Source organism: Chrysochloris asiatica, unplaced genomic scaffold (genome assembly GCF_000296735.1).
Source record: "Chrysochloris asiatica unplaced genomic scaffold, ChrAsi1.0 scaffold00020, whole genome shotgun sequence".
Classification (NCBI taxonomy): Eukaryota; Metazoa; Chordata; class Mammalia; order Afrosoricida; family Chrysochloridae; genus Chrysochloris; species Chrysochloris asiatica.
In genome coordinates, this window is record NW_006408538.1 from 12485018 (window position 1) to 12510319 (window position 25302).

General features: G+C 38.9%; 1 protein-coding gene across 1 annotated transcript; it reads left to right on the forward strand.

Moving 5' to 3' along the window:
- The first annotated feature begins 1317 nt into the window (after window positions 1-1317).
- KIAA1279 (KIAA1279 ortholog) lies at window positions 1318-24725 on the forward strand. Its single transcript, XM_006835839.1, has 7 exons — window positions 1318-1826; window positions 12374-12472; window positions 16367-16446; window positions 16837-17020; window positions 18194-18278; window positions 19944-20059; window positions 23327-24725. The coding sequence occupies exons 1-7, from the start codon at window positions 1401-1403 to the stop codon at window positions 24200-24202; spliced, it is 1866 nt and encodes a 621-aa protein (XP_006835902.1). The 5' UTR covers window positions 1318-1400; the 3' UTR covers window positions 24203-24725.
- The last annotated feature ends 577 nt before the right edge of the window (window positions 24726-25302 follow it).

The window sequence follows — 25302 nt, forward strand, 5'->3', positions numbered from 1 at the left end:
CAGGTCTTCAGAACTGATTCCACGGTACATAACAACAACAACTATATATTATTAGTAGTAAATAGTAATGTATTATATAAGTAATATAGTATATATATTATATATAGTAAGTAATTAGCTATATATATATTATATATAGTAAGTAATTAGCTATCAGTATGTGATGCTGTAGGATAAGCACTGGTCTGCTAAACACAAGGTTGATGGTTCAAACCCACCAGCTGCTCCTCTGAAATTCTACACAGGGTTGCTATGAGTTAAAACCAACTAGATGGCACTTAACAATAGTTAACCATGTGCCAATCATCTTAATATTCATCAACAGATAGATATTGAGCACTTATTATGTACCTGAGACTATGCAAGGTTTTAGGGATGTAATAGTGAATGAGATGAATCAAAGCCACTCTTATGGGTTTGCAGTCTACTGGGGGTTACAGACAAAGAGGAAACCACATGATATTATGATGGAAAGAGTCTGGCTGTAGCATAGTCCAAGGAAGGATTGCCAAGGTGAGAAAATTGAGAGGTAAGCAGAAGCCAGAAGGTTCTTGTACATAATATCGAAGCTTATTTTGAGAGTAATCGAGGACCATGGAAGGATTTGCAACAGGAAATTGATGTGTTCAAGTTTGCATTTTAGAAAGATCTTCCAAGAGACAAGTAGGACTGGTCACTCTTAATTGTGCTGCAGAAAGTGAGGAATGAAATTGATGAGTTCAGGGCTTCAAATTCCCAGTTCAAGTGCTGAAATCACTTAAAAGTTTTTATATCTGTCCTGAAAGAAAGCTTGTAGCCTAAATGCTCTACTCTTGTGTTACGTAGGGAAGTTGAATGCCATCCCTTCAATTTATATTTCAGGGCTTGAGGTGAAAATATTTATGTTTATCACTGAATACTTTTTACATTTATGGCTTTCATTCATGTTAGTAATAATAGTAACCCAATTTCTATTACATTTTACAGCCTTAAAAAATTTTTTTTCCATCTAGTGATGGGCTGGGCTATATTTGCCTTTCAGTTTATATCAATTAGTGCAAAAAGTACTCATTCGCTACGTAAAGAATATTTTGAAACACTCCCTTAAAAAGGTAAACATCAACCATATATTTTTATAGAAATTATTACCCTCTCTGGGTGGAGAGAGAGATTAATTTCCCGCTGCAGAGGGCGGGGCTGAAGGTGGAGACGACCTCATATACAGCTTCACTTTCATAACAACAGTTGCTATGATGGCCATTACTCCTTCCCATTGGTCTCTGGCGGGCATAATGCTTCCCCAGGCGGACTTCATTGGTTTCCGTTCTACAGTTGAAGGTCGTAATGAAGTGTCGTAAATCAGAAGGCAGACGGGATTCGGGACTGCAGATACAGATGAAACCCAGACGGTAGAAGCAGCTATGGCGAACGTTCCGTGGGACGAGATACGCGAGAAATTCCAGGCCGCGCTGGCCCTGTCGCGAGTGGAATTGCATAAAAACCCGGAAAAAGAGCCGTACAAGTCCAAATACAGCGCCCGAGCTTTGCTGGAAGAGGTCAAGGCGCTGCTTGGCCCCGCTCCGGAGGATGAGGATGAGCGGTCTCAGGCTGAGGACGCGTTGGACGCGGAGCACCACTCCCTGGGACTGCCGGCTGAAGTGGTGGAGGCTGAGGGGCCTGTTGCCCAGCGGGCAGTCAGGCTGGCGGTCATTGAATTCCATCTCGGGGTGAACCACATCGACACGGAAGAGCTGTCGGCGGGGGAGGAGCACCTGGTGAAATGTCTGAGGTTGCTGCGCAAATACCGGCTTTCTCACGATTGCATCTCTCTCTACCTCCAGGCGCAGGTGAGAGCTAGGCCCGGCCGCGACTGCGCAGATCCAGGCGGGAGACCAGGGATGGGGAGGCTCCATCTCTTGTCAAGGCCAAAGGCAAATGTTTTAAGGCACAGTGTTGTTGTTATGTGCCGTGGAGTCGGTTCCGACTCATAGCGACCCTGTACAGGGTTTCCGAGGCTGTAAATCTTTACGGGAGCAGAAAGCCTCATTTTCCTCACGCGGAACAGCTGGTAATTTTGAACTGCCGACCGTGAGATTAGCAGCCCGATTCGTAACCATTACGCTACCAGAGCTCCTTATTCATTAATTGTTGTTGTTGTTGCTGTTAAGTTCCGTCTAGTCGATTCCGACCCATAGCGACCCTGTATAGGGTTTCCGAGGAGCAGCTGGTGAGCTTGAACCACTGCACTGACCTTGCAGTTCAAACGGCAGTGCAGTCTGGCGCATTAACCCACAGCGCCACACCAGGATAGATTAAATAAATTATGCTATATGGAGTCCTGGTGTGGCACTGTAGGCTAAGCACTGAATTGCTAAGCACAGGTGGTAGTTTAAAGTCATCAGCCGCTCCTCGGAACTACTCTACAGAGTCGCTATGGCTCTATGGCACTTCAGCAAGCACCGTAACATGTCCATGTCAAGGAATACTATGCAGACATAAAAAGGAATGAAGCACAACGAAATTTGCTGATATGAAAGATGCCCTGAAAGTATTCAATTAAAAAGTGCAAGCCATCAAATAACATTATATAGATAGCATGGGCTCACTTGTATGTGTGGCTAGATAGGCATTGCTGTCTTTAGTTGCCATTGGGTCAATTCCAAATCATGGCAACACTAGGTGTGCAGAGTACATACAATTGCTCCATAACTTGAACTGTTTTGAAAAACACTGGATTGTAAGCTGTTTGAAAGAATGAAAATGCCTATATATTCTTCCATCCTTATCCAAAGATTTTGTTGTTAGGTGTTGTCGAGTTGGTATCCACTCATAAGCGACCCTATGAACAACAGAATGAAACTGCCCAGTCCTGTGCCAACGTCACAATCACTGCTGCACTTGAGCCGTTGACGCTGCCACTGTGCCAATCCATCTCATTAGGGTCTTCCTCTTTTTCAAATTCTTGTAGAGCACATAAAAGAAGAAACAAGACAAATTACTTAGCAAAATTTTTCAGATACATTATATTCTATACAAAATTCACTTTAAAAAGCACTTCTATATATATCTGAAATTCATCTGTACTGTAGGTTTAGTACTGGACTGCGAACCACAAGGTCAGCAGTTCAGACCCACCAGCAGCTCCTTGGAAACCCTATACAGGGTCGCTATGAGTCAGAACCAACTCAACAGCACTTAACAACAACAGTATAAAGCAGTTCTGGTAGTATGGAGGAGTTCTGGCGTGGCCCTATAGATTAAGCTGATTGTAAATAGTTCAAACCCATTAGCTGCTCCTCAGATACCCTATATAGAGTCACTGTGAGTCAGAATTGTCTTCATGGCACTAAGTATGAAGAAAGTACCATATCAGGCCCCTTGACAGACATGGGATGTCATCTAGTTGGACTCCTAGTGTGGTGCTGTAGGACTGTAAACCCCAAAGTCAAACCAAAAGGTCAGCCATTCAAACCCACCAGCAGCTCCTTGGAAACCCTGTAGAGGATTGTTGTGAGTTGGAAGTGACTTGATGGCACTTAACAACAACAACAGTAGAATCTAGTAGTTGAGAGGAGTCATAGCCTCAAACCAGTGTAACCCCGGATGGTAAGAGATGAGCTCCAAAGTATGGTCCATCATTTTTGTCTGATGAGATTAAGGATGAGAGTGTAGAGAAAGCTGTGCTTCCATTCTTGGTTTTTACAACACTGCCTCAGTTTCCTTCTTAACAAAGTTTTCAGTTTTCTTCTGTGGTCAAGTGTCTTTTCAAATCTTTGACTCTTTATTTTTTATTAAATGTTTTCAGGGGATGAGGGTGGGGTTAGATCCATGGCTAGGTCCAGACTAAGCCTGGACTTTATTTTCTACTATTTTTTAGGTCAGTTTTTTGTTTTTTTTTAATGGTGTTTTGAGAGTTTTGTTACTATTCCAGATATAAGGATTTTATCAAATAATGAGATTAACAAATATCCTCATGTTCATGTCATGCCATTCAATATCAGTGTTTTATGCAGAGCAGGTTTTAAGTCCATTTTATAATTTTTTAGTGAGTTATGCTTTTGGTTTTTGACTAATGTATTATGATTTTAAAAAATAATGTTTATGTTTTTTGAGACTATTCACAGCAGAACCTATACCAATAAACAGTTTCTACACATACAGATCAGTGACACATTTTAATCATTTTTTAAGTATACAATTTAGTGGCATTAATTAGATTTACTGTTGTGCAACTATCACTATCTTTTTTCAAAAATTTTTCATCATTTCTAATAGAAACTCTATGTTCATTAAGCAGTTATTCTCCATTTCCCATTCCATTGTTGTTTGTTGCCATCGAGTCGGTACCAACTCATAGTGACCCTGTGCACAACAGAACAAAACACTGCCCAATCCTGCGCCAGCCTCACTGTCATTGCTATGTTTGAGTCTGTTGCTGCTGCCATTGTGCCAGTCCATCTTGCTGGGAGTCTTCCTCGTTTTCTCTGACCCTCCATTTTACCAAACATATCCTTCTCCAGGGATTGGGCCCTCCTGATAATATGTCTGAAGTATGAGAGATGAAGTCTGGCCATCCTGGCTTCCAAGGAGCACTCTGACTGTACTTCTTCCAACACAGATTGGTTGTTCTTTTGTCAGTCCATGGTACTTTTAATATTCCCCTCCAACACCATAACTTACATGTACCAATTCTTCTCCGCTTATACTAGCCCCTGACCACCCCTAATCTACTTTCTGTCTCTATTTATTTGCCTGTTCTTATTGTTATTAAGTGCTGTTGAGACTGCTCTGATTTATAGTGACCTATTCAAGCTCACCAGCTGCTCCTTGGAAACCCTATACAGAGTCGCTATGGGTCAGAACCGACTCGATGGTACTTAACAACAACAACTTTACCATGTCCAAGAGTACCTGAGATAAAGTCTTGCTGTTCTTGCTTCGAAGGAGCATTCTAGCTATACTTCTACCAAGATAGATTTGTTTTTTCTTATGGCAGTTCATGGTATTTTCAGTATTCTTCACCAACACCACAATTCAGATGCATCAGTTCTTCCTTATTAATTGTCCAGCTTTTATATGCATATGATGTGATTGAAAATACCCTGTCTTAGGTCAGGTAGACTTTTGTTCTCAAAGTAACATCTTTGCTCTTTTAACACCTTCAAGAGATCTTGTGCAGCAGATTTGCCCAATACCATACATCCTTTAATTTCTTGATTGCTGTTTCCCTGAGCATTGATTGTAGATGCAACTAAAATGAAATCCTTGACAACTTCAATTCCTTCTCCATTTGCTGTGATGATGTATATTAGTCCAGTTGTGAGGATTTTTTGTTGTCTTTACATTGAGTTGTAATCTTTACTGAACTCTGTATTCTTTGATTTTCATCAGCAAGTGTTTCAGTCCTCTTTGCTTTCAACAAGCAAGGTTGTATCTTCTGCATAGGGGAGGTTGTTAATGAGCCTTTTTCCAATCCTGATGCAGCATTCTTCAAATAGTCCAGTTTCTCTGATTATTTACTTAACATACTGATTGAATAAGTATGGTGAAAGGATACAACCTTGATGGCATGTTTGCTGATTTTTGTGTGTGTGTATATTTTAGATCTTTTTATTTCTTCAAATTTTTGTTAGCAGTGACTGAAATAAACAAATATAATTGAGTCTCATCATCATCATCAGTATTATCACGGAAATGACTTTAAGAGAAAACTGGTAGGATGAATATTATTGCTCGCATTTTCAACCAGTAAATACTTCCATGGATGTAGATAGCCGATAGTCTGTCAAGAATGCTCAAGATGTGTTCTGTAATACAACATGCCCATTCACAGGGAAACAATCTAGGAAATAATTCCTGTGTACTTCTTGGTTTCATCATATAAGACAAGCACAAAAGTGCCACCCAGGCCTCTGAGCACATTGGTCCATGCACCCTTGAAAAATGCCTCCTTCATCAAGAGCAGTCTTCCTCCAGCAGTCAAGGGTGCCTGTGTACGTGATATCAACTCCTTTGTGCCCTGACTGCATCAGCATGCGATGATTAACAGTATCAAATAGGGAGGAAGTCAACCTGGGCACAGCTGTGATGGATTGAGCAATGATCCAGCTGACAAAGATGTGAGTATCTTGGGATCTGGAAACATTCATAGATACTGAAGTAGGCAGCCCAGTAAATGGTAATACCATGCACAGACACATTAAACCTTGGTTGGTTGTTGTTGTCAAGTGCCTTCAAGTTGGTTCTGACTCATAGTGACCCTGTGTAGGGTTTCAGACCCTTAATCCCATCAGATTTGGAGCTCGTACCCAGGTAGTGCCAAGGCATTTGAATTCCCTTTTGACACCATCTTTACCCACATCAGCTGCTAGACCGGTGTGGACAAAATCAAGAGGGTACACGAAGCACAAGGACATGGCCCTGGCAGCACTATCGGATGCCAGATGTCGAATAAAGTAATGCCAAACCTGGGTCCACTTGTCCACCCCACCCAAGAAGATCTGCTTGCTTTTGAGTAGTCACTAAAAAACCACTATAAACTACAAAGTCGTCAGTTCAAACTCACCAGCTGCTCCTTGGAAACCCTATACAGCATCGCTACGAGTTGGAGCCAACTTGATGACACTTAACAACAACAAACAAACATCTTTCTGGTACTCTCTGCTTTCAACCAAGATCCATCTGACATTATCCCTTGTTCTGAATCCTCTTCTGAATCTAGCTTGAGTTCCTGGCAATTTTCTATTGATGTGCTATAGTAACCATTTTTGAATTATCTTCAGCAAATATAACTTGTGTATAGTTTTCATTATATTATTCAATCGCTTCTTCATTCTATTGGGCCACCTTTCTTTGGAATGGGCACAGATGTTAATCTCTCCAGTTGGTTGGCCAAGTAGCTGTCTTCCAGATATCTTGGTACTTCCAGTACTGCATCAGTTTGTGGAAACATTTCAGTTGATTGTCTGTCTTATTCCTGCAGCCTTGTTATTTGCTAATGTCTTCAGTGCTGCTTGGACATCTCCCTTCAGTACATTGGTTCTTGATCATATGCTCCCTCCTGCAATGGTTGAACAGTATGTTTTGGTACAGTGATTTTGTATTCCTTTCATCTTTAGATGCTTCCTGCATCATTCAGTGTTTTACCCGTAGTTGTTGTTTGTTAGGTCCCCTCCAGTTGGTTCTGACTCAGAGCAACCCTGTGCACAATGGAATAAAATGTTGCCTGTTCCTGTGCCATCTTCACAATTATTATTACATTTGTACCCATTGCAACAATGTCAGTCCATCTCATTGAGGGTCTTCCTCATCTTTTCTTACCCTCCATTTTGCCAAGCATAATGTTTTCTTCTTCAGTGGCTGGTCCCTTCTGATAACATCTCCAAAGTATGACAGACCAAGTCTCGCTATTTTGGCTTCTGAGCAGCATTCTGGCTGCAATTTTCCCAAGACAGATTTAGTTGTTCTTCTGGCAGTCCATGGTACTTTTAATATTCTCCATGAATGTTGTATCTATAGAATTCTTGAATTTTTCCTTCAGTTCTTTCAGCTTGAGAAATGCTGAGCATGTTTCTCCCTTTTGATTTTAGATCTCCAGATCTTTGAATGTTTCATTATAATAGTTTGCATTGTTTTCTCAAGCTGCCTTTTGAAATTTTCTGTTCAACTCGTCATCATATCTTCTAGTTGCTTTAGCTAGTTTCTAGAACAAGTTTGAGAGTTTCTTCTGACATCCATTTTGGTCTCTTCTTCTTTTTTTTCATGTTTTTATCATGTGTGATGTTCTTGATGTCATCTCACAACTCTTCTGGTCTTTGATCATTAGTGTCTCAACTCTGCTCTTTAAATGATCTCCAAATTTAGGTGGGATATTTGTCTCTCATGGACTTGTTTTAATTTTCTTTAGCTTCAGCTTGAATTTGCTTATGAGCAACTGATGGTCTGTTCCACAGGGCGCGCCTGGCCTTGTTTTGGCTGATGATATGGAGCTTCTCTATGGTCGCTTTCAGATGCAGTCATTGTGATTCCCGTATATTCCATCTAGTGAGGTCCACGTGGATAATCACCATTTATGTTGTTTAAAGCTAGCCACTCCTCAGAAACCGTATACAGGATCACTATGAGTCAGGACTGCATTTAACACCAGCAGTGTTGTTTAAAAAAGGTATTTGCAATGAAAAAGTCATTGGTCTTCCAAAATTCATCATGTAGTGTCCAGCATCATTTTTATCACTAAGGTCATATTTTCTAACTACCCATCTGTTTTCTTTTTTTCCAACTTTTGCATTCCAATCACTAGTAATTATCAGTGCATCTTGATTGCATGTTTGATCAATTTCAGAATGAAGAATTTGCTATAATTCTTCAGTTTCATCATTGACTTTAGTGGTTGCATAAATTTGAATAATAGTGGTATTAGCTGATCTTCCTTTTAGGCACATAGATACTATCCTAACACAGAAAGCATTATATTTCAGGATGTTGTTGTTGTTGTTAAGTGCCGTCGAGTCGGTTCCGACCCATAGCGACCCTGTTCAGGGTTTCCGAGGGTGTAAATCTTTACGGGAGTAGAAAGCCTCATCTTCCTCCCGCGGAGCAGCTGGTAGTTTCGAACCGCAAACCTTAAGGTTCGCAGCCCGATTCGAAACCACTACGCTATCAGTGCTCCTATATTTCAGGATAGATGTTGAATTGTTCTTTTTGATGATGAATGCGTTGCCATTCCTCTTCAATCTCTCATTCCCAACATAGTAAACCATGTAAGTAACTGATTTTAAATGGCCAATAGCTGTCCATTGTAGTTCACTAATGCCTAGCATACCGGTTTTTATGCATTCAGTTTCATTTTTGGTGATTTCCAATTTTCTTAGAGTCATACTTTGTACCTTTCATGTTCTGATTATCAGCGGATGTTTGCAGTGTTCCTTCACGTTTTGAGTTGTGCCCTATCAGCAAAGATGGTCTTGAAAACTTTGCTCCATCCGCATTTTTAAGGTCAACAACTCTGAGGAGTCAACTTTTCCTCAGTGATGTTTTGAGTGCCTTTCAATCTGAGGAACTCATTTCCAACACACTATCAGAAAATGTTCTGCTACTATTTGTAAGGTTTTCAGGGGCTAATCCATAAGAAGTGGACCACCTATTCCTTTTTACTAGTCTGTTTTTATGGAAGCTCCCCTGAAACCTGTTCACCATGGGTGACCTTGCTGATATTTGAAACACCAGTGGCAAAGCTTCCAGTATACAGGAACACACAAACTACCACAGTGCAGCAAAGTGACAAAATATATAGGGAAAGCAAAGAGGACTTAAAGCACTGCCTGATGCAGTTCTAAGAATACAGCCTTAAGTATGCATTACAACACAATGTAAAGAAAATAAAATCTTCACACCTGGACCAATAAATAACATCATAATAAACGGAGAAAAGTTTGTTGTTGTCAAGGATTTCATTCTACTTGGATTCAGTCAGTGCTCATGGAAGTAGCAATTAATAAATCAAATTAAATAAAAATGTATGATCTCCTGTACAAGACCTCTGTAAAGTGTTAAAGAACAAAGATGTCCTTTTGATGACTAAGGTGCACCAGCCTAAGCCATAGTATTTTCAATAGTTTCTTATGCATGTGAAAGCTGGAGAGTGAATAAGAAAGACTGGAGAAGAATTGATGCCTTTGAATTGTGTTGGTGAAGAATATTGAGAGTACTGGGCTTCCAGAAGAACAGACTAACCTGTCTTGGAAGCAGTACATCTAGAATGCTCCGTAGAAGCCAGGATGGTGAGACTTCATCTCTCATGTGCTTTGGACATGTTAGTGAGAGGGCCAATCCATGGGAAAAGGCCATCATGCTTGGTAAAGTAGAGGAACTTCGAAAAAGAAAAAGACAATCCCCCCACCCCCCTACCCCCCAGTGAGATGGATTGACACAGTGGCAGCAACAGTGCAGGACTGGGCAGTGTTTTGTTCTGTTGTTCATAAGATCACTAGGAGTTGGAACCGATTCAACTGTACCTAACAATGTTGTTGTTGTTAAGTGCCATCGAGTCGGTTCCTAACAATAGCAACAACAAATAACTAGTGATATTAAGCACTTTTTCATATACTTGTGTGCCATCGAGTTGGTTCTGACTTATAGTGAACTGTATAGGGTTTCCGAGGAGAAGCTGGTGAATTTGAGCCACTGACCTTGCAGTTCAAATAGACCTTGCAGTCCAGCACTTATCATACAGCGCCATACCAGGATTCCTTCATGTACCTTGTTGTTAAGTGCTGTGGAATTGGTTCAGACTCATAGCGGCCCTGTATAGGATTTCTGAGGAGCGGCTAGTGAGTTTGAATTGCCAAATTTGCAGTCCAAGCTGACCTTGCAGTCTAGCACACTGTCCTCAGTGCCACAGCAGGACTCATGGTTAGTGGTCATTTATACAGAGCTCCTTTCCTGTTTGTCTTTTCATTGTTTTGTTTAGGAGTTCTTTATGTAGTCTGAGAATTAAGCAATTATCAGAAGTATTTGCAAATATCTTCTCCTATGGATTGTTTTTTCACTCTTGATAATGTCTTTAGGGGTACAAAGTTTAAAAGTTTTAAGTCCAACTTACAGGTTTTTTCTGTGCTTTTGGTGTCATATAAAAAACCATTGCCCAAAAGAATATTATGAAGTTTTGCCCAGTTTTTCTTCTAGCAGTTAATATTGTTTTTAGCTGTTAAATTTAGGTCATTGATTCATTTTGAGTTAATTTTTTTATATAGTGTGAGATAAGGATCCCACTGCATTCTGTTGCATGTAGATATTTATTGAAGAAACTCTTCTTTCCCTATTGAATGGTCTTGCTACCCTTGTGAAAAATCACTTGAACTGGCTTACAAGTTTTCAAGAGGGAGTTTAGTTTAAAAGTATGGAGGGGGAGATAAGAGTCCCCATTGAATAGTTTTCATCTTGTCTAGATGGGTCTGGTGAAAAGAAATGGGGATAAGATTCTATGATTCAATAGTGAGTAATTGTTACCATGACTAATTTTGACTGTCACAATTGTAAAGGTAGAAGTTTTGTAACAAAAACGGGGGAGTAGTTAATCTTACAGTCCAGAAACAGGACTCTAGGACCATCAAGGGAGAAGAGCACAAGTGGAATGCGAGACCCTATCCAGAGAAGCAACGACACCAGAGATGGAGGCAGAGATGGGGACATGGAGAGAGGGAGCAGCTGAGGACAATAGACACATGTAAAGAGAGGGAGTGAGAGCTGGCGGCCAGGAGGCAAAACTTGCAGAATGTCCCCTTTGGTGGTGTAAATTATTATATATGCCTGAATGTTTAAAAAAAAAAAAAAGCTAAAATGAATAGAGGAAAATACTGTTAACTGATGGTACATGGAGGGGATTATAATCATTGTAATCATTGTAATGAAACAAAGTTTATGATTTGTTGACTGTAAAAAATCTGCCCTGTAAACTTTCACTCAATTCACAATAAAAACTTAAAAAAAAAAAATTAGTTGAACATAGATCTGAGGGTTTATTTCTGGGCTCTTAATTATTTTCCATTTATCTGTATCTCTGTTCTTATGCATGTACTGGAGTCCTGGTGTAACACTATTGGATAAGCACTTAACCATAGGTCGATTTGAATCACAAGATTGGGGGTTCAAACCCACCAGCTGCTCCTTAGAAACCCTATACAGGGTCATTTTGAGTCGGATCAACCCAATGGCAGTAAACAGCAACAACAGCAATCTTCAGAAAAGGAGCTGTGGTTGTATGTTGTTGTTGTTGTTGTTGTGTGCCGTGGAGTCGGTTCTGACCCATAGTGACCCTGTACAGGGTTTCCAAGGCTGTAAATCTTGACGGGAGCAGAAAGCCTCATCTTTCTCCCACGGAGCAGCTGTAGTTTCGAACTGCTGACCTTAAGGTTCGCAGCCCGATTTGTAACCACTATGCTAGTGGGTTGCTAAGCACAGCTGGAATCTGCCAGCTGCTCCTTCTGGGAAAAGTGTGGCTCTCCCATAAAGATTTACAGCTTCGGTTCCAACTGACAGCGTTAGAACTGACTCCATGGCAGATAACCATTTCAGAAATGTAAGTGATGTTGATTGTATCTTGATTTTATATCCTGCAGTTTTGTTGTTGTTAGGTGCTGTCAAGTTGATTTGGCAGAGAAGAAATCCAGCTCATACCCAAGGGGAATATATTACACCAGGGCATGAGTACCAGGAGGCAGGGATCTTAGCAGCAGCATACCACAATACATAAGAACAATATTATTATGAATAGCCAATTCATTATTAATAACAAATGCCAGTATTATTTGTCAGTAAATAATGATTTTGAAACCATAGATATTGCTGTGATTAAGTCATAATATCGTTGTTTGTTTCTCTTTTCTTTATTTTCCAGAATAACCTGGGTATCTTGTGGTCTGAAAGAGAAGAAATTGAAACTGCACAAGCTTACCTAGAATCCTCAGAAGCACTTTATAATCAATATATGAAAGAGGTAGGTCATGTGTCCTATAAATTTTTAGTTTTTATTTAAGACGGACAAGAATTGGTAGTAAGAATTCTAAATTCATAATATCGATGTGACTACACTTAATAGTCTTGGTGTGGCATTGTAGGATAAATACAGGACTGCTAACTTCAGGGTTGGTGGTTCAAACCCACCAGCTGTTCCTCAGAAACCCTGTACAGGTTTGCTGTGAGTCGGAACTGACTCGATGACACGTCATAGCAACAACACATTGAAGAGTTGGTGAGCAAAGCTTGAAATCTTTAGCGATTCTTAAATTGTAGTCTTTCACCTGGATGACTCTTGCAGGCCTCACTCCTAGACTTTGATTCAGAAGTTTTTGAGTAAGGCCTGAGATCTTGGGTGATGACACTACTGGTCTAGGTACTACTATACTTTATGAGCCACTGCTTCCGGTCAGTGGTTTTCCGTGATTTTTTTTTTAACGTCTGAAACCCTCTGAACTTCGTTATGGAAAAAAATTTAGTGAACTACTCTGGTTTTAATTAAGACTGAGTACAATCAACTATTGATCCCTTCCTTCCTCCCCACTATGCTCAGAATTACTCTTAACAGGAGTTGCTATAGGAATTTGCAGGGCTCTGGGGCCAGATTGAAAACATTTACTTTAAAGCAGGGGGAGAGGGCGGGAGGTAATAGCTCTAAATAACCACTGTGCTAATTAACTGCTTCCTTAATAGCTTTCTTCCTTAATAACCTGTTTCTTAATAAATTTTTCCTGTTTCTTTAATAAACTTTTACGTACTATCATTTGTCAGTCTGTTTTGAAATTAAAATGGATTTGAGTTCATTTTGTTTTGAAGCACTCCTTTGTGGCACTCCTTTAATAACCAGAGGTATTTTCACGTTTCTCAAAATCAAAGTGAAGAATCAATGCTTTATCAAGTTCACCAGTGATTTATATGTTGCTAAATTCATTGGAGCTCTGGTAGTGTAGTAGTTACGAATTGGGCTGCGAACTGCAAGGTCAGCTGTTCGAAACTACCAGCTGTTCCACGGGAGAAAGATGAGGCTTTCTGCTCCCGTAAAAATCTACAGCCTCGGAAACCCTGTACAGGGTCGCTATGAGTTGGAACCGACTCCATGGCACATAACAACAACAACAAAATTCATTGGTGTGCCAGAGAGAGCACATCTCAGTGGACTCATCTTAGGCAGGTGGGCCAGGGGACAGTGATGACTCCGTAGTAGCATTTCCCCCTTTCATGCAGGGAAGCTCGGTTCAGTTCCTGGTTAATGTTAACTCCTGGGCAGCTGCCACCAGTCTGTCAGTGGAGAATTGCATGTTTCTTTGATGCTGAATAGGTTCCAGACTAAGACGGCCTAGCAGGAATATCCTGGTGATCTGTTTCTGAAAAATCAGCCAGTGAAAACCCTATAGATGTCCACATAGGGTCACTGTGAGTTGAGGGCTGACTCAGCGTCAGTTAGCGACAACAGTTTCAGTGGTAAATTCTATTTCTTGAAATTGCAAATGATACTATATTTGTCCATTTAGATCAACTCAATGAGAGATGAAACACTGTTACATTGTGAGTTAAATGAAGACTTTGTATTTACTTGGAGATGCCCTTATCTTATTTAATCTATCAGTACTATTTGATGATGGGGAATTAATCACCCTTTCTTTCTTGAAACACTTTTTGTTTCTACTTAATTTCCACACTTGTCTGGTTTCCCTTTTGATCACTCTTTGATCTTCCTGCTTTTTTCCCTAACCTGTAAACACTGGAGCACCCAGAGTTCAGTTCTCAGACCTCTCCTCTTAACTTATATGTTCATTCTGTTTCCCTCATGCCCTAGTTTTTCTTACAGTAAACACAACATCTTTTTTCCAATTTCTGAGGCCAAAAACCTTAGAGAGACCCCTCTGCCTACACTCTCTGCTCTATCATCAAATCCTGTTGTTTCACCTTCAAATTCTATCCAGACTTAGACTGCTGCTATTACTATGTTTCACATCAGCACCATCATCTCTTGCCTACAAGATTGCAGTCGTCCCCCAACTAGTCATCCTGGTGCCATGCCTGCTTCAGACTGTTCTCAGACCTATTCAGAAGTAGATTAGATCACGGCACTCCTTGCTGCAAAGTCATCAACCATATTTTTACATAAATAATGCACATGTTATACAGGCTTTTTTCAAACTGTACAACCCCCTTGCACATTAGTTTCCTATGTACAGTGTGTGCCTTATATGCACGCATACATTATTTAGGTGAGTGTGTTGTATGCAAATTATTGTATTCGTGGCTTCCTCTCACATAGAATAGACTTCAAACGACTTTCGAAGTCTTACCTGATCTGGCCACCATTACCTCTTTAATGTCATGTCCTGCTAGTCTCCCTTGTCTCCCTCTGTTCGAGCTACACTGGCCTCTTTGCTCTTTCTAGAACACACCATACAAGCTCTGTTCCTCTGCTTAGAATGTTCTTTTTCCAGATATCTACGTGGCTCACTCCATCATTTCCTTCAGGTCTGGACGCAGATGTTTCCATCTAATGCCCTGGTGTCTGCACCCCTCCCCCAACACTTATTATACCTTTTTCCAGCTTTGTTTTCCACTTTGACACTTAGACCATTATCTAGCATGTTCTATTTTAGTGGCTTGTTTTGTTTAGTATCCGTCACTACTAGGATACAGGGAGTCCTGGTGTGGCATGGTGGGTTAATGTACTGGACTGCAAAATCATTTGAACTGCAAAGTTGGGAGTTCCAGCTCACTAGTCACGCCTCAGAAATTCTGTTCAGGGTTGCTATTGGTTGGACCCAACTCGATGGCACTTAACAACAGCAACTCCAACATCACTAGGATATGTGTCATGTTAACATAGATGTTTTCCAGTCTTCTATTTACTGCTGTATCTCCAAGATCTAGAACAACACCTATTTCTTTTTTTTTCCCACCTGGATCAACACAAAGAACAATAAAACAGTATTGTATTACACTGTGAATGTAATGGAGAATTTCTGCTTTAAAAAAATATATATAAAACTAGGTGGAGATGTTTAATTCTGTGATGTTTTATAATTATAGATAGATAATTCTAGACAAAGGGGAGATCTAAACACAAGGAAAAAAAAGTCACTGACTATGAAGATAGAGATTCTAGTTTCATTTGTGATCTAAGTAACTGCTTGACCTGGGGAAACTCAAAAGTACTGTGCCACCCATTTCTGTATTGCAGAAATGTGATGGAGATCATAAAGTAGTTAATGAAAAGTTCAGTAGCTGGAAAATGTTTAGTAAACTGTGGTGCACTAATAAAGGGAAATAGGGCATTTAAATGATGAAGATTTGCATCATTAATCATTGGGTATGTTATGGAAACAGCTCACATTGCCAAACTCATTTTTATATACATTTTTTTCTATTAACTATGCTTATGTGTAGAGCTCTTGTTATCAAACAAAATGAAGACTTAACTATATTTACAGAATTATGCATCTCTAATTAAAGCAAATTGGTAGATTTTTAATGTAGTTTAAACTGCAATAGCAGTTTAAATTTTGTCAGGTATGAACTTGTAGGAAATCTTTTATTTTTCTATCAGATTTTATGGTTAAGAAATTTGCTTTTTATATAACGTTGTTGTTGCTAAGTGCCATTGAGTTGGTTCTGATTCGTAGTGACCCTGAATAGGGTTTCCGAGAAGCAGCTTGTAGGTTTGAACTGCTGACCTTCTGGTCCGAAATCCAGTGTTTTCCTGCAACACCACATCTGCAGTCCTTGGAGTTACATTAACTAGTAAACACTGAAGTGTATTGGGCTTTAAAGTTGATTTCTCCGGTTCCCCCAGATGAGGGCGCTTAGTGTTTACAGTTAAAAATTTTAAAGTGCTTTTGATATTTAATTGTAGATTGGGAGTCCTCCTATTGATCCTACTGAGCATTTTCTTCCTGAAGAAGAGAAACATATTGAACAAGAGAGATCAAAGAGGTAAGTTGGTACGGAAGTGAGCCCTTACAGGCATTTCCACATAGTGTAAATAAAATGATTATTTTTTTTTAAAGTGTTCTACTTTGAAGTACTTAAGGCTACAGAATTTGAATTGACATGGACTAAGACCTCCATTTGCCACTTAGTAGTCATGTGCTTGTTCAAATCTGAGAATGTTTCCTTATCTGTAAATAGATAGAATAGCCATACCCAACTCAGAGGATTGGTGGGAGGGTGCTAAATTGTAAACTGTGGCACTGCAGGATACTGCCCTGGAGCACAGCTGCTCCTCAGAAACCCTATACAGGGTCACTGTGAGTTAGAACCAACTTGATGGCACTTAACAATAGCAATGACAAATTATGCAAATATTCATCATTTTCTTCACAGGTTTGAGAAGGTTTATACTCATATCTTATATTACCTCGCTCAAGTCTACCAGCATATGGAAATGTTTGAGAAGGCTGCTCATTACTGCCATAGTACCCTAAAGCTCCAGCTTGAGCACAATGCCTACCATCCCATAGAGTGGGCTATCAATGCTGCTACCTTGTCTCAGTTTTACATCAACAAGGTAAGCTCTCAAAGTAGTTAGCTAACACCGTACTCATCGTGAACATTAAAAATAGAACCAGGAGTATCTTCAAAATGTCATCTTTTTAAAATATAGATGACAGAAGAAAATATAGTTCAGTTTGTCATTGTATTGAAACTTGTTGCTTTTTTTTGTTGATATTGGATCCTTTGGAGTTTTATCTTATGTGTTGGTAGCCCTTAAAATTACAAGTTACTTATGGCCTGTTCTTTTCTGACATAGGCAAGCTATCTGAATTCCTTTTGGGGGAATACTGCCTTAAATTGTAGCTTTTATCTTGTTGCAGATCGAACTGTTTTTATGCAATTGTAATCTGGTAACTGTGAGAATTTGTCAAAGGAAGTTGACTGTTAAATGTGGGCTTTGATAAAAACATGTGATACATTTCAGTTACTTTTCAGAATTAACTTCTCTATAATAATTTCTCTGTTGCAAATATCTCTACTCAGTTCCAGTGTAGGGCCAGTACAACATACTTCTGGACTGTTACTCATAGACAGATATTGAACTAAGATAAATCTTAGTTATTTATCAGAATTGCTCAAAATCGTGTTTCTGATATTCTTAGTTGATTTTAATTCATTATTCTTTAAGCGTTTCTGGTGTTAAAAACCCTTTAAGCCACCATTCCTAGCCAGATTCTTTTCATCCTTAATAACATATCAATAAAAATTACTTTTTCAGTTCATAAGCCTTTGAATTGTTGGCAGTCCTTTCCTTATCAGAGCTCCTCCTTTCACCGCCCTGGTTACCTGCTACCTGGTCCTTATTGAGCCTTTGTCCTTCCTAAGCTTTTTGTCAGTGCTGAATCTGTAAATCTGTCCAGTTTAAGATATCATCCCACAGAATTTCATTTAGGAAAGCTGTTAGCAGAGGAGAATGGGCGATGGGGACGGAAGCATCGCTTCTAGGAACAGTGGTCCTAGATCAAGGTTGTAGGTAACACTACTGTACATCTCAGAGCATTCAGTTAGAGCTACTTTCATGAATCCATATCATTGTGGTCATCATTAAAAAGTGCTATCCAGTACCTCTGCTTGGGGCCCCTTGTTTGTTTTGCTTGGCAACATTAAAATTACTTATTCGCTGTGATTTTTATGAAAAAAATGAGCTGTGTGGTGTTCTTATTTACTCTTGTTTATTTCCCAACAGTTGTGCTTTATGGAAGCCAGGCACTGTTTATCAGCTGCTAATGTCATTTTTGGTCAAACTGGAAAGATCTCAGCCACAGAAGAAAGTAAGCTCATGTGTACATACTAATTTTAAAGCTTCTTAAAAGGTTTGTTTTGAAGTAATTTTAAGCTTAGAAAACTTGCAAGAACAGAACAAAGAACTACCATACACTGCTGTCCTATTTCTGCTGTTCTTCAATGTTTGCCTCATTTGCAGTTACACTGTATTTTTTGTTCTGAACCGTTTGAAAGATGATTGCATACATCAAGCCCCTTTGCCCCTTAATACTTCAGTAGGCATTTCCTAATACGACCAAGAGGACTTCTTACACAATCATAGAGCAGTTATTAAATTTAGGAACTTCAGGCAGTGTAACCTTGATGCAGATCTTTATCTGTGGTACATTTTTCTGTAATGTCCTTCATTGCATTGTTTTTCCAATGTAGGACTATCTAGTCCAAGATTTATATTGCATTTAGTTGTCACGCCTCTTTAGTCTTCTTAGTTTGAACAGTGCCGCAGCCTGTCTTTTTTATCACATACACGTTTGTGAAGAATGCAGGCCAGTTACTTCACATCAGTTGGGCTTTGTAATAAGTTCACAGTCTTCATCCTAAGAGATTTTAGATGATGAAACATCACATCTTTCTATGCAGATGGAAGTTCTGATTGTGAATTAGTAAAATAAAGAGGCCATGAAGAGTCAGAGGACTGTACATTATCAATTAAATTGTTTTTCCCTCCTTTAAGTTCCTTTTCACTACACTGTTAAATAAGTTGTTGTTGTTGTTACTGTGTCCTATCAAGTCTGACTCATCTCAACTCTGGTTAGGGTTCCTTAGAAGCAGCTGGGGGTTTGAATTGCTAATCTTGTGGTTAGCAGTCCAGTGCTTATCATATGGGGACACACCCGATCCAAGTTAAATATAGATTGACTGAAGTTGAGATGCCATTATGGCTTTATTCTCTGAAATAGAAAGCTGAAAAAAAAATGGCAGTAGCCAGTGTTCAAAATGCTTTCATTGAGAACCCTCATACATTACTGGCTGAAGTGTTTGTTGAAAATAATTTGGTAGTATATATTAAGAACATTTGTAATTATATTAACTCTTTGTCCCAGTAAATTGTACTTCTAAGCAAATATTCCAACATCTGGAAGATTGATGCACAGAGATCTTCATTTTTAGAGTTGTTTGTAATAGTGAAGAATTGGGAAACAAATATTCAGTATTAATAAAAGTATCGAACATCTAATTTAATTGCATATAATGCTGTACTTTAAAAATGTTGTTAAAGAGTTGTTAATGATATGGAAAAAATGTTCATGGCATCAAAAGAAAAAGCTGGATTTTAAAAGTGATATAAAATGTGACTGTCACTTTTACTTACAGAGAATGCCTAAGGACATCCTAGAAAGAAATTGTGTGGGTTTTGTTTCCCTGCTTAAGAAAGGATCTTAAGCAGGGATTTATAATCAGGAAAGAATGACTGTAATTTTTGTTTGGAGTACACTGAGTTTATGTTAATGGTGGTAGAATGTTTTGGAAAAGGATAATAATAATGGTACAACATTTAAAATGTAATCAGTGTCATTGATTTGTAATGTGGACGTTCTTATGTTGGCAGATATTTTGGTGCATTTATTTTCACCACATACACAAAAAAACATGTAGTACACAGTGAAAATTACCTTTGTAACCACATAGGCAACTCTAATGTGTCATTTTAGCTACTGAAGCTGAAGGTGATGTACCAGAGCTTTATCATCAAAGAAAGGGGGAGATAGCAAGATGCTGGATCAAATACTGTCTGACACTCATGCAGAATGCCCAACTTTCCATGCAGGTAATGCAGTCAAATTTGCCTTTTTCTTTCTTAAGTGAGTAGGATGTAAGTAAAAGCTTAAAATGGGGCTCATGCTTATTGGGCTTACTTGACTGGCTTTTATACATGGCATTCAGAATGTACTCATAAATATTTCTTATCATCTCTGCCTTTTAAAGCACACTCATTATTTAAGGTCTCTCTCAAATGCCACCTCTTCCTTGAAGTCTTTCCTTTGACTAGAATATAAGCTTCCTAAAAATTAGCTGTACATTTTCTTTTTTTTTTTTTTATCTCCAGGCATAATGGGATCTCCATAAATAATTACTGAATGAGTAATGATTTATCACTCGCAGATATATTATTTCCTTCCTTTAAACTTTTCTGATCCTTCCTAAGTTATATTTTATATTATTGCTTTGCCGCATTTTAGACTTTAAGCAACTAAAATCACTGAGTTGTTGCTGATCCATAGCAACCCCATAGAACAAAGTAGAACTGCCCCAAAGGATTTCCAAGGCTATAAATCTTAATGGAAAAGGCTGGAAACATTTCCTACTAATTTTTACTTTTGAAGTCCTGGTATAGCTCTATAGGATAAGCACCACACTGCTAACCGCAAGACTGGTGGTTCAAACCCACCAGCCGCTCCTAGAAAACCTTTTATAGGGTCACTGTTGGTTGAAACTGACTCAACGGCACTTAACAGCCACAACAACCGTAGAAGGGAAAGGGACTGGAGTTTTATGTCTAGAAAAGTTGGAGTTGGAAAGAGTGTTCAGCTTTCTTTTGGTCGGGCAAGGAAGACTGAAAGGGAGAGCTACATAGCAGTGGGTAATGAAAGAAAGCAACCTAGGAAGTGTATAAATGAACAGAAAGCCCAGGAAGCAAGTAAGTAAACACAAGTTAGACACTAATGATTACATTTCAAGTATTTGTGTCAAGCAAAACGCACAGTAGTTTAATTCTTCCCCTTCATGTAGTTCCAGCCTCAGCATTAGAACGTACCACCTAATGATTTTAAACTTAAAGGGTTGCCATGCTACTAAGTTAATAAGATTTTCCTTAATATCACTTTTTAATGTTATCTTCACTTCATTTGTTACCACCTGGTTGTCTGTTCAAGCTTTAAAACATACATAATTTTGTTTAAGTATATATTTGAATGTCAACTCTAGGCAAGTCATTGTACAAGGTACAAGGGATACAATGATGAACAAAAATAGAATGAGTCTTTGACCTCATGTAAAAGTGCAACATTGATAAATTCTACAAAGTAGAGTCTCATGATATGAGAAGGCATACTGTTGTTGTATGTTGTTGAGTCAATTCTAACTCATAGAAACACTCTATATGGCAACTGCCCCATGGCGAGGATATAATCTTTACAGGAGCATCTTGTTAGATCTTTTCTCCTGAGGATTAGTTGGTGGGTTTGAACCACCCACCCTTTGATTAGCAGTCAAACACTGAATTATTGCACCAGCACAGCTCCTTGAGAAGACACAATAGAAAGAAGTAACCTTTAAACAATATCTGGGAATGAGTAAGAGATACTGAGACTGGAGGGGAGAACACGCACCATTGCAGCATGCTTAAAAAGCACTTTAACACAAGGAAACAGGGAGAGAGCAAAGGCTAGGGGCTGGAGCAGAAGAAAAGGAATGTGGTATTAGGTAGAGGCAGAGTTTGAAAAGGTCTAGTCTAAGAAGGCCCTTGAAGGGTTGTTGTCTCTATCCCAAGGGCAAGTTGGAAGCCTTGAAGGATTTAGAAAGATTACTTAGGCAACGGAATGGAGAATGAATTGAGAGAAAGCAAGATTTGATGAAGGAGATTAGTTAGGAGACTATTGGGAACAGGCCAGATCAGATGCAAAGGTGGCTTGGTCCAGTATAGTGACAGGAAATGAAGAAAACAAATTCAAGAGATACTCAGAAAGTATAACATGAAGGACTTGGTGACAGGTTGGAGGTGTGGGATGAGGAGGAGAGGAGAAGTTGTTGACTGGTTGCAGAAAGATGGGGCTGCCCTTCACTAAAATAACACTAGACTAAGAAATGGTTTGCTGAAAATTAGGAGTTCCATGTTGGCCATGTTGAGGAAGAGGTGTCTTTGAGTCTTCTGAGTGAAATGTTGAATAGGAAGGAAGCTTCAGTTTGGGCTGTGGACTGGACTATGTAGTGTTAGAATTGTGAGTCTTCTTCCCCTGGCAGTTGTGGCCATGCATGGAACCACTTGTCCAATAGAAATAGAATAGCACCCGCATATGTAATTATAGGTTTCCCAGTGGCCACATTAGAAAAGGTAAAAAGAAACAAGAGAAATTCATTTTAATTATATGAGGGGCTTCAAAAAATTCATGGAAAAATGCTATTAAACAATAATGTAATTTTTCCACAAACTTTTTGAAACCCCCTCATACATTATATTTAACCCAAGATATCCAAAATAGTATCGTTTCTACATGTAATCTGTATTAACAAATTATTAATGAGACATTGTATGTTCTCTTATTGTGCTATATTGGGTGTGTGTTTCCCACACAGCACACATCTCAGTTTGGAGTTGCCATATTTCAAGTACTCAGTAGTCACCCATCTGGTGGCTACTGTTTTGCTGCTCTGGAGAGAACAGTGTAGGTCTAGAGAGACAATATCAACTGAAAGGAAAACAGGTTGTGGTGCTAACCCTTAAGGGGGCGGCCTGAAAAAAGATTATGAGCTTGCTGGGGTTTTTAACTATCTCAGCATTACTTTTTTTTCACTCCTCCCCCAGGGAAGTTGATAACCTTAACTCTGGTGGTAAATTTTGCTTTTGTCTTTAAGACAAAAGTGTCTTTAAGAGATCTAGAATAGATTTCACTAAATAACACAAACATCATATTATTGATTTAAATGTCATCCTTGTGAAGTATTTTTAAGATAAAAATTACAGTCTTGCTATAATGTTAAAGAATAAATACTGATAATAATGTATTACAGGTATATAATGTTTCATGTGCATTCATGTTAGTAAAAGAGTAACTGTAAAAGAAGATAAATAATACACAAGCTGTTTATCTTATTTATCTTAAATAAATTTCATTTATTTAATCACTTTCCCCTCTTTTAAAAAAATAATTTAAAGGAAAAAAATACGTTAAAGCTGTTGTAAGATTATACTACCTCTGAACCAAGTTGGGAAGTAAGGGAACTTTCTTTCTTTTACATTTAGATGTGCTTTAGTATTATTTCACAGCAGGAGATCAGGGCCCTACTTAATTAACCATGTATTTCTCTCCCCTTTCAGGACAACATAGGAGAGCTTGATCTGGATAAACAATCTGAGCTTAGAGCATTAAGGAAAAAAGAACTAGATGAGGAAGAAAGTGTTAGGAAAAAAGCTGTGCAGTTTGGAAATGGTGAGCTGTGTGATGCCATCTCTGCAGTGGAAGAGAAGGTGAGATATTTGAGACCTTTAGATTTTGAAGAAGCCAGAGAACTTTTCTTACTGGGCCAGCACTACGTCTTAGAGGCAAAAGAGTTCTTTCAGATTGATGGTTATGTCACTGACCATATCGAAGTTGTCCAAGACCACAGTGCTCTGTTTAAGGTGCTTGCATTCTTTGAAACTGATATGGAGAGACGATGTAAAATGCATAAACGTAGAATAGCCATGCTAGAGCCCTTAATTGTAGATCTGAATCCACAGTATTATCTGTTGGTCAACAGACAGATTCAGTTTGAAATTGCACATACTTACTACGATATGATGGATTTGAAGGTTGCTATTGCGGACAAAGTAAGGGATCCTGATTCACACATAGTAAAAAAAATAAATAATCTTAATAAGTCAGCACTGAAGTACTACCAGCTCTTCTTAGACTCCCTGAGAGATCCTAATAAAGTCTTTCCTGAGCATATTGGGGAAGATGTTCTTCGCCCTGCCATGTTAGCTAAATTTCGAGTTGCCCGTCTCTATGGCAAAATCATCACTGCAGATCCCAAGAAAGAGCTAGAAAATTTGGCAACATCATTGGAACATTATAAATTTATTGTTGATTATTGTGAAAAGCACCCTGAGGCTTCCCAGGAAATAGAAGTTGAGCTAGAACTTAGTAAAGAGATGGTGAGCCTTCTTCCAACAAAAATGGAGAGATTCAGAACCCAGATGGCCCTGACTTAATCTTCATTTTTAAAGAAAGAAAATGTGCAACATTGAAGTGGTCTTTTTTTCTTATCAAACAGGCCTAATTCCATTGTGATATTTACCCTTACAGCCAAGTGAGTGTCCTTTGAACTTGAGATACAGTCAGATCAGTTGAGTCTTTGCTAGGACCTTAATCAACATAAAGATAATAATTTACACTTAATTATGTAAATTGCCTTGCTAAAGTAACATGTGATTGTTTGTTTCCTTTTTAAATCTATAAACCTTTCCTCCTTAGGTTTCTAAAGCTAGTTCTTAATGGATTAGTTACAAGGGAAAATGCTGGGTAATGTACCTGGTAAACAAGCCTGTTACATATTACAATTGAAAAGTAACTTCCTATAGTTATTCTTTCTAAAATATTTACTTTTCTAAATTCCCAAAGAACTCTTTCCCTTTTGAAAATAATAAAAACTAAGTTATGTTTATTTTGTGTATTGCGAAGTTGCTTGAATTATATTCCTTATGGAAATATAATAAATTGACATGTTTCACTAATAAAAATGTTGTGTTTTCTTACAAGAATTGGTTTCATATTTTTGACACTGCAAAGATACTAAGTCATTTGAAGCCAGAGAAGATTATTTTTTCGATAACACTGCATTGTTAGAAGGCAGTCAAATCTCATTCATGTAGTAAATATGTTTTGAGTTACTACTGTATGCCAGAAAATATTAATGGCTTGGTTTCTCATGCCAGGATCCTAGTATATTTATAAATTTTTAAAACATTATTGAAAAATAATTTGTATTGCATAACTAAACATTGTGGATATATAAAATGGAGCGTGGTGGTTCTGTAGGATAAGCACGGGACCGCTAACCACAAGGTCGATGGTTCGAGCCCACCAGCCGCACAGCCAGAGAAAGATGAAGCTTTCTGTTCCCACAAAGATTGACAGCCTCAAAAACCCTATACAGTTCTCAGTCTGCCACTCTGGCCCTCATGCTGTTTCACTCCGCTTCTGCTGTTGATGCTGCCGGCACTGGATCTCTCCGATTGCTGTGCTCGTCATTGACAACAGTTCTGGCTTGTGCATCGTGGTGGGCGTGAAGCAGGAGGACAGCTGGTGACGT